At 51.4% G+C, this 9,824-nt stretch overlaps 1 protein-coding gene across 2 annotated transcripts in view; it reads left to right on the plus strand.

Annotated features, from left to right (window-relative positions):
• PAPSS2 (3'-phosphoadenosine 5'-phosphosulfate synthase 2) overlaps positions 1-8,682 on the plus strand; it is a 69,843-nt gene extending 61,161 nt beyond the window's left edge. For both annotated transcript variants that reach the window (XM_080823602.1, XM_080823601.1), the window contains 4 exons: positions 3,384-3,519; positions 4,986-5,254; positions 6,224-6,453; positions 6,922-8,682. In XM_080823602.1, the coding sequence (XP_080679728.1) occupies positions 3,384-3,519; positions 4,986-5,254; positions 6,224-6,453; positions 6,922-7,063 (777 nt within the window). In that variant the 3' untranslated portion in view covers positions 7,064-8,682. The remainder of the gene's footprint in view (positions 1-3,383; positions 3,520-4,985; positions 5,255-6,223; positions 6,454-6,921) is intronic.
• Positions 8,683-9,824: the final 1,142 nt, after the last annotated feature.

The following is a 9,824-nucleotide window of genomic DNA, read 5'->3' on the forward strand; positions in this document are numbered from 1 at the left end:
CTGGGAGTCCCGGCGTTAGAGCGGTGTTCAGGGGTCCTTCCTGGATGTCCCCAGTGGCAGGCGCCTCAGCCCAGCTCACGCCCCTTCTCCCCAGACCCGCTCCCCAGTGGGGGGCCTCCGCCAAATCCTGGGCGACCTCCTTGCTTCCTCCTCCTCCCGTGTTCATTCGGCCGCTGGGTCCTGGCGATTCTGCCCCCACGGATGGCTTGACGTTGGGCACGTCTCTTCTGTTGCCTTGGGCCAGGGCGCTCTGTCTCCTGCCTGACTCCTGCAGCGGCCTGCCTAACCCATCCCCGGCTGCCGTCCTCCCCGGTAGTGGGCCAGCCTGTTGTCCCCTCTCCTGCCCCTGCCACCTCACCTGGTTGTCACCCCCTTCCTCCCCGTGACGCTGTGTGCCGCCTTTATGCTTCCAGAGCACTTTGCCCTTGTCTGACCCCAGCCGTCCCACTGTTTGGTTACCCATTCGGTCTTCTGCCAGCCCAGGAGATAAAGGACCGTCTCTCATCCACTGAGCCCCCAGCCAGGGCTGCGTCCACTCTGCGGGCGGAGTTCAGGGGAGGCAGCAGGTGTAGTGGGAGCAGCAGCTTGGTGTGGGGGTCCTGGATGCGGTGTCCTGGCTTCTGGGAGCCCCTGTGCACCCTTGAGCGCTACCTCTTCTCCTCTTGTCTGCAAATGAGGTGTCAAGTCCCTGTCACCTCTCCTTGCCGCAGAGGGACCAGAAATGAATGTGTTCTCCGTGGGGATCACCTCGGTTTCCTACCTCTTGATTCTTATCTCTGAACCCTCTTGTTGTGACCCTGTTTTCCCAAAGCCTCCATTCCGCATTCCCTCCTGGTTTCTTCCCCCTCCCCCGCCCCTTTTCATTCTGCGGAGTGTACCTCCCCATGCCCAGCGGCTGCTCTTGCTCCAGCCCCTACACTCGCCCTCCTCTCCAGGCTATGTCTGGCAGGCTTCTCCTTGCCCCCTCAAGGCTCCTCAGAACAGCTTCCTTGTCTTCATGCTGGGGTTTGAGCTCACCCTCTCCTCCTTTTTGCATTGCTGTTGCCTATGATTCCAAGCCTGGTTCCCCCTCACATTCTCTGACTCCCCCAAAGCCCGCTCCTCATTTCTGTCCAGCGCCCAGGTTTGCAGACTCTCCGGAGGAGGTGGGGGCCCCTAGGCCACAAGGCCTGGGTAATGGGGCAGCGCCACTGAACCTCCCTTCCTGGGAGTGAGATCTCAGTTCTGGGGACAGTAGGGCCATCTTGGGGAGGGAGGTGCCTGCTGCGTCTCCCCGTCTCAGCAATACCAGAAGCACAGGTACAGCATTGGTCATCAAATAGACACATCTTTAGGCTGAGTTGTGAACCAAATTGGATGGGTGTTGCCTTCACCAACCGAACAATAGAGGGCGGACCCCTAGCGTCCAGCAGGAGTTACTGCACGGCTATGGGTGTGGGGTAAGTCTCCAAATTTTAATCACCTAACTCTGAGCAAGGAGGAGAAAGTAAATCACAGGTACGGGGATCTGACAGTGTTCTTACTAAGTGATACTCCTCCCTCCATCCCCACAGTCGTGTTTTTTCTTTTCCATTACTGTGAACCCCCTTCCCGCCAGGCTCACCCCTCATTTGTGGGGCCCATGTTGAATGGAAGCCCACAGACCATGTTTAAAAGTTACCTATCGTGGGGTGCCTGGGTGGCTCAGTGGGTTAAGCCACTGCCTTTAGCTCAGGTCATGATACCAGGGTTCTGGGATCGAGCCCCACATCGGGCTCTCTGCTCTGCGGGGAGCCTGCTTCCCCCTCTCTCTCTCTGCCTGCCTCTCTGCCTACTTGTGATCTCTGTCTGTCAAATAAATAAAATCTTTAAAAGTTACCTATTGAACTAACAAACTTTCAGATAAAATATGTTCTGTCCTTCTATGTTGACCACTATTCCTTGAGAATAACCTGGAAGGTCAGGTTCAAATTTAAATTCTGCTCTAGAACACGGGCGCTGTGTGAAGAGATGGCTCGGCCTGCTATGAACCCTCCTTCCTTGTCTATGCTTGGCCTTGTTCCTCGCACGAGGGTGCCCCAGGTCGCATGAGGGCGCCCCAGGCTGTTCGGCTGAGCTCCACCCACACCCCCACAGGCTCCCCTCCCCTGGCCTGTCCTCAGAACCAGGGCAGCCTCTGGGGCTGTGTGGTCCACGCCTGAAAGACAGGCTGGGAGAGGAAGGGGGTGGTTCCTTCTAAAGGTGTGTGTTTTCTGTTCTTCACTCACTATCCCCGAAGTCACTTGCTCAACAAGGGAGCGTGTTAATAGTAACCTCTGTGCTTTCTTGTAAGAATCTTATCATTTTAGATTTTACATTTAGGTCTTTAACACATTTGGAGCGAATTTCTTTACAGGGTATAAAATAAGGCTCTAAATCTGTTCCTCTGTATGTGGATATCCAGTTTTCTCAACACTGTCTTCCAAAGAGATCATCCTTTCCTCATCAAGTGGTTTTGGCGCCCTTGTCAAAGATTATTTGAGAGAAATCCAGAGTTAGCTAGTTAGTCTGTGCTTAGCCTCGGGTGTGGACTTGGCGACATACTGCTGCTCTTTGGACATTTTCTTTTGTTTTCAAACTGGAGCATAACTAAGAAGGATACTTCTTTTAAAGTTTTCTTAGAAATTGTTATTAGCAATAATTAACTGGTAGAAAACAACTTGCCTGACTTCCCCCGCCCCCCGCTTCTCTGTTTTGGGTTCTTATTGAAAACAGTCTAAGACACATCAGGCTGTATTAGGAACATGCTGGCAGTGGTGCTCAGAGTGGTTTGCGGGACACTAGGGGTCCCCAAGACCTTTCCACAGAACCCCAATCTCAAAACTACCTTCCTAATACTGAGACATCATCTGCCATCATCACTGGGCTGATGTTTGCAATGCCGGTGCCACAGCCATGGTCCCTGGACTCAAGACAGGGGCGCCTGGCTCCACTTGGGTTGTCCCCAGACACCAAGCACTTGCAGCAAAAACAGGGCCAGCTTTGGTTAAGAATGTTCTTGATGACAGGGTGCCTGGCTGGCCCAGTCAGTTGAGCGTCCGACTCTTGATTCTGGCTCGGGTCTTGATCTCAGGGTCTTGGGATCGAGCCCCACGCTGGGCTCCCCCACCCCCCATCCTGGGCATGTGGAGTCTGCTTGAGATTCTTTCTGTCCCTTTGCCCCTCTGTATGTCCTCTTTTTTTTTTTTTTTTAAAGTATAAAAGGGTTGAGAGACCAAAAAGTTTGAGAACTACTGTGCTAGAAATGCTTAGGAATGGAAGGCAGTTCTTCAGGAATAACCCAAGGTTGATCTAGGAGGAGACAATGGTTTTCAGATACACTAGAAGTTGGCACTCATCTCCAGCTTTACTCACGGTCTTTCTAGATGGTGATGGAAAGTGGGGATTGGCTGGTTGGTGGAGACCTGCAGGTGCTGGAGAGAATAAGGTGGAACGACGGGCTGGACCAGTACCGCCTGACGCCTCTGGAGCTCAAGCAGAAATGTAAAGAGATGAATGCTGGTACGTGGCCTGGCTTTCATGCCTCTGTCAGTCCTCCTCCCACCCTCTGATTACAGAATTCAAGGTACCAGGAATTGGCCATTTATAGTTGCAGAAAGCTGGAAACCTCTATCGGTGTGTGTATTGATACGGACTGGAGCGGTTTAGAAAGCTAAGGACAGCCACGTTTTGGAATAGTGTGCAGCAGTTAAAAAATAGGCAGACACAGAAAAATATCCCAAGTGTCTCTATTCAGTGAAAATACAAACTGCAGAACAATCTGTACAGCATAATTTTGGAAAACAAAATACAGTAATTGTTCTCAGAACCCTAAGCTACTTCTGTGTTCGAAGCAGAAGTCTCTGGGGCGTGTACCCCAGACCACAGGTAACAGGTGCCTCTTGGGGATGGAGTCAGACCAAGGGGCAGGAAGGTTTTCACTTTATAAATTTTGAAGAAGAGAAAAAGTAATGACGGGATTATAGGTGAATTTTATATCCTATTTGGGGCTTCTGTGGATTCCCCAAGTTTCCCATAATGGATCTTTCTTTCATAACTAGAAGGAAAATTTAAGCCTCTCAGGAGCCTGTCACTAAGTGGAGTAGTTTTGAAGACTTTTTTTTTTTTTTTTTAAAGATTTTATTTATTTATTTGACAGACAGAGATCACAAGTAGGCAGAGAGGCAGGCAGAGAGCGGGGGGCGGGGGGGAAGCAGGCTCCCCACCGAGCAGAGAGCCCGATGCGGGGCTCGATCCCAGGACCCCGGGATCATGACCTGAGCTGAAGGCAGAGGCTTTAACCCACTGAGCCACCCAGGCGCCCCAAGACTTTTTTTTTTTTTTTTTTTCAGTGAAGGTGAAGTATGTTTTTACATCTTTAGCTTGTTGAAACTTTTCCCAGGCCCCAGAGGGCGCTGGTCATTGCCCACCGCTACCCGCCCCCCCGCAAAGGGAGCGAGTCTGGAGCAGAGGGTGGCGTGGGGACTGCTCAGTGCCGGCTCCGTCCTGAGCCGTGCTTGGCGGCAGAGGCCCCTGACAGATGCTTCATGTCTGAGGTGGGCTCCCCCGTTAGGGCTTCCTGCCTGTGTGTCCCCTCTGGTCTGCTGGGTGCCTCTGGAGTCACAGAGTAGCCCCCAAACACCCAGGTGGAGTCTGCTTGTGCCTTTTGAAAATGGGCGTAGTGAATTCTCTGAGCTGTAAACATACTGTTTCCTTTCTTTCTTTTAAGATATTTTAAAAAAATTTTTAAGTCATCTCTACACCCACTGTGAGGCTCGAACTCACAACCCCAAGATCGAGACTCACTCGATCTACCGACTGAGCCAGCCAGGCGCCCCTCTTTCCTTTTAAAATTCAAGATCTAATTGGCTTTATTAAATGATTCTAGCAAGCAGAGGGGAGCCTCCCCCTGCATTTCCGTTTTGTTCTTGTGGACAAGCGACAATGTCCATTTTGTTCAACTGGGCCTTTGTCCGCTCCTTTCCCAGACGCGGTGTTCGCGTTCCAGCTACGCAATCCCGTCCACAACGGGCACGCTCTGCTGATGCAGGACACCCGCCGCAGGCTGCTGGAGCGGGGCTACAAGCACCCGGTGCTCCTGCTGCACCCTCTGGGGGGCTGGACCAAGGACGACGACGTACCCCTGGCCTGGCGGATGAAGCAGCATGCGGCCGTGCTGGAGGAAGGGGTCCTGGACCCCAAGTCAACCATCGTTGCCATCTTCCCGTCCCCGATGCTGTACGCTGGCCCCACAGAGGTGAGCAGTTCCCTGGGCTGGGGGCCTCGGAAATGGGGGCTCAGACTTTACTTATGAGAGCCAGAGTCTCTGTGATCCTTTTCCTTCATGAGCAGATTCTCGAATCTTCCAGTCCTTCTTCTTTATCCAACTTAATTATGATTCCATGTAGAATTTGTAAAAATGCTAGAAAACACGTCAGACCTGTTATACCTGGGGCAAAGTGTATCTCACCTGATACTCATTTGCCAAAGTTCCAGTCACTCTGAGTGGGTCACCACATGTGCCCGTGAACTCTATGAGAAAGAATTCGTCCCTAAAAGCTTCGTGTCCCCTTCCGTCCTACCACAGCAAGCCTGTCAAACAGGGACATTCTGTGTCCCACAGCACCGAGTGTGTGGGAAGCATGATGAATTGAAAGGGTCTCAATCCTTTGGAATGCCCCAGATTGAGTTTCAGAAATTAATCTTCTCCAACCAGATCACAGTGCCATGCCTCTGGCTCTCCTCCCCATCCCCTATATCGGCTGCTGAGCATCAGAAAGGGCGATTCATTCTGAAATCCCAATGTTGTGTTGAACTAGAATCAGCGTTTTCATGGGATTAGCTCATTATTGGCAATCGGGTGATCAGACAGGTTGGAATTTGTAATTTCCTTTAAACTGTGATTTATTCTGAATAGGGGACTGGAAAGTAAAATTCACATGTTTGAGTGTTCCTGGTGCACGTGCCTATGTGGAGAAGCACACAGGAGACAGAACCCTGGGTTCTAGGAAGCTGGGGTCAGGCGGTGGGGATTCATGTCTACAGCTCCTTCCCCACCCGCTGCAGCGAGCATGAAGGGCAGTCTTAGACACTCCACTGATATCTTCCAGCTATTAGCTGATTTTATCACTGGATTACTTTTAGAGCAGAATAAAGGCATATCTGTAAACAGGAACCAGAGCTGAGCAGGTGGTGACCAGCATCTCCCTTGGGTGATGTTTTCTAGGTGCAGTGGCACTGTAGGTCCCGGATGATTGCAGGGGTCAATTTCTACATCGTGGGCCGGGACCCTGCAGGCATGCCCAACCCTGAGACCAAGAAAGACCTGTATGAACCCACTCATGGAGGCAAGGTCTTGAGCATGGCCCCAGGCCTGACCTCGGTGGAAATCATTCCATTCCGTGTGGCTGCCTACAACAAAGCCAAAAAAGCCATGGACTTCTATGACCCGGCAAGGTAGGTTTCTGGAAGCAGAGTCCTTAATCACCTCCATACAACTAGAATGCTGGCCCTGTGGAAGTGCGTCTCCACCTGCTCCTAGTGGGATGGGAGTCCCGGCCTTGGACATTCTGTGTCCCCCTGAAGTGTAGCACGGCCCCTCATATGTCAGTAGATGGTCCATCAGTAGCTCTCTTTCAACACGTCTTCCTTGAGCAGGCGTTACGGGAAAGGAAGCCAGTGTAGCAGCACGATATGGCTTCCCGTGAACAGAGTAGGTGCCCAGGAAGTGTTGAGCACGCGGCTGCCAACACGCCCCTTTCTTCTCCAAGCTGCTTTACTGAAGAGTTAGTTAACTGCTCTTGCAGAAGGTGCAGCATTTTACAGAAGGAAAAAATAGGGTCTAAAATTCGTCACCTACTGCAGGCAGCTCTGGGGATGGGGTGATTTACCCACTCTGAGCTGTGTGTGGCTGCCCCGTGACAGGCACAACGAGTTTGACTTCATCTCCGGGACGCGGATGAGGAAGCTGGCCCGCGAGGGCGAGAATCCCCCAGATGGCTTCATGGCACCCAAAGCATGGAAAGTCCTGACAGATTATTACCGGTCCCTGGAGAAGAACAACTAAGTGCCCTCCGGCTCCAGAGTTTCTTCTCAAAGTGCTCTTGGATTTGCTTTTCTATTTTGTGATTAGATGCTTTGGACCCAACTGCTTCTCAATGACTGATGTTCATGTTATATAATGAGGTAAAAAGTGTGTCTATAATTTAAAGTCAACTTCAGTAATATATAAAAGAAAGTCCGAATGCAGCCCGCCTCCCGGCAGGTGCAGGCCATACTGGTATCATTTCAGAATCAACTGACTTGCCTTCTCGACTGCGTCTGATTCAGTAGGTCCCAGGTTTCTGAAAGCTTTGACTGTTTCTTGTTTACTTGCCCAAAAGTGAAGTGTATTTCCCAGCTTCAGTCTTGCCCGGTGTCACGGCAATGTGAACCGGAGGAACCACCTCTTCTGCACAACCGACCTAAGGGGGAAAGAACTCTCCGCCCTCACACGCAGATTCTCGCCCTTTCGACTCCAGCCCCGTCTCCTCGGGCTCAAGCACGGCTTGCCTGGGGACCCCAGCACCTCGGGTCCATGCGGCCTAGCTCTGCGGAGAAAGTGATGTTGTCTGAGAAGGAAGCGCCGTCTTACCACACTTACATGAGCAGAACTCAGTTAAATGGTGATTTTCAGCTGGAGAGCAGAGGGCACTTTGAGGAAAAGATTTGCCCCCAAAGCTCAGATGATCTGGCGTTGTTGTGGGAAGTTAAATTTTTCTCCTCTTTGCTGTGGTCACTGTGTCCTGGGAGAGGCTGCACAGATAGAGCGCAGCTTCGGCCCAGACCAGTCTAGACCATCAGACTAGCGGGCTGCTGAAATGGGAAAAGACCCCAGAAACCCTTATGTCCTAGAGGGGTCCCCAGTAGAGGATGCCTAGTGTGTGCCTCGGGAGCCGCTGAGCACGGTCACAAACGCTCACGGTTGGCATCATTAGAAGGTACTGGCGGCACCCGACGGGCTTGCCGCGGCTTGACCGGCAGTCCGGGGCTCCGTCTACACTGTACAACACGGGGGCTGCCTCTGGCCCCTCAGTTGCTCCACAAAGCTCCTTGCTCAGAAAGCACTTACAAAGCAACCTTCTTGGATGCCAGGTACAGAGTTTTCTAAACCCAGCTGATCTTCGTGCAGCTGGAAAAAATACTTCTCCAAAGACTCGTGCTGTGCTGAGACATCTAACCTCTGATGGTTTTACTTCTTGGGAGGTAATCTTTGTGCACAACTGCTTGTTGCTAAAGAATATATGAAGAAACCGTACCTTTTGTAGCTAGGTCTCTCTGGAAGAGACTTAAACTGGAAAGAGAAAACTGTGATTTTTTTTTCATATTTTCAGTTTCTTTTTTAGGAAAATGCTAATCTTAGCTACGGGAAGTTCTTTTGAGAATCAATCACACACAATGGCCACAGCAAAGCGTCACGGCCTTGACTAGTGTAGTGTCTCCGTTGGTTTAATCAGAGCTACTCAGTACTGCCTTTTTAAAGAACAGCATATTTATTGAAAACATGAGATGGAATGTAGTGCCTTAATCAATATATTTTGTGATTTTTAAGATATTTAAAACTGCTTTTCTGCTCTTAATAATACTTAATGCAAATGTCTATTTCTATGTACCTGTGAGGCTTGTTTTTATTTTAATAAATTTCTCAAAATGAAAGTGGAGTCTCTTCTGCCTGTGACGCGGAGTGTGGGTGGGCTGCGGAACCGCTGAGGGCTTTGTGACTAAGTCATCGGGGAGAAACAGCAGCAACCCTCTGACCACGAGGAACAGTCTGTTTGCTCGCATTCAAGTCACTTAAAGTGCACAGTGGGCGTAGAGGTGCAGGGCTCCTCGTGTCTTCCGGGGGAGGAGGCTGCTAGGGGCTCCCCGTAGGATGTCACCGCAAGAGGGTCTGACCTCTTCTTTCGAACTTGTTCCCTTTTCTCAAAGCGCCCCCAGGGAGTGAGGCAGCAGGGCTGGGGCAGGCGTTCTGCTGTTGTCTTGTTTTTCATTGGTGGTGCTGAACCTCAGCCATGGCTCCTTTGCCGGGAGACAAGTTACCTGTTTCCACCCCTACTTCGAGTGGCCTTCACGCACCTGGCAGTTTGGAGCTGTTCTCCTCCCTGCGGTCCTGAAGGCTTCATACAAATTCTGCCGCTGCCCCTCGCTGGGCAAAGAGCCCTCTTTTCGCCCAGAGCCTCGTTCACTGGCTCGTTCTGAGTGACAGAGGGACAAAGTAGGCCCAGACAGGTGTGAAGACATGAGGACACAAGGGTGACGAGGGGGGATGCCAGGCTATAAGGGCGGGGGTAACAAACCCCGGAAAGGCCTCTGTGAGTCGCTGGGTCCGACATCAGCATACCTTGCAAACGTATCAGCACTTTGGCCCCTGGATTTCTCGCCACCCCGTCTTCCTTGCACAATGAAACAATCGTGGTTACTCGAGGAGAGCAAGTCAGATTTTCTTTCCTCTTCCTCTGATTCTGGGACCCGGCTGTTGGGTCTGGCTTTCCTGACGGGCACCGGCATGGTCAGCTGCTGTCACGGTGGAGGTCGGGGGGAACCACTCCTGCCACTTGGCCGCAGATTCTAGAATGCAGGTCTCTGACACTTACGCATTCCCTCATCACCATATGCGTCAAGGATCAGGAATGCACTGCGCACCGATTCTGAAAGCCACTGACTTTTCTTTTCTTGCCTCTCGTGTGCATTTAGTTCTCCGATGAATATTAACTATCACTGGGCCACTCGGTGTGTTCACTGAACAGGGAAGATGATATCCAAGCGATTCACTGATATACACTCCAGAA

Source organism: Martes martes (genome assembly GCF_963455335.1).
Source record: "Martes martes genome assembly, chromosome: 14".
NCBI lineage: Eukaryota > Metazoa > Chordata > Mammalia > Carnivora > Mustelidae > Martes > Martes martes.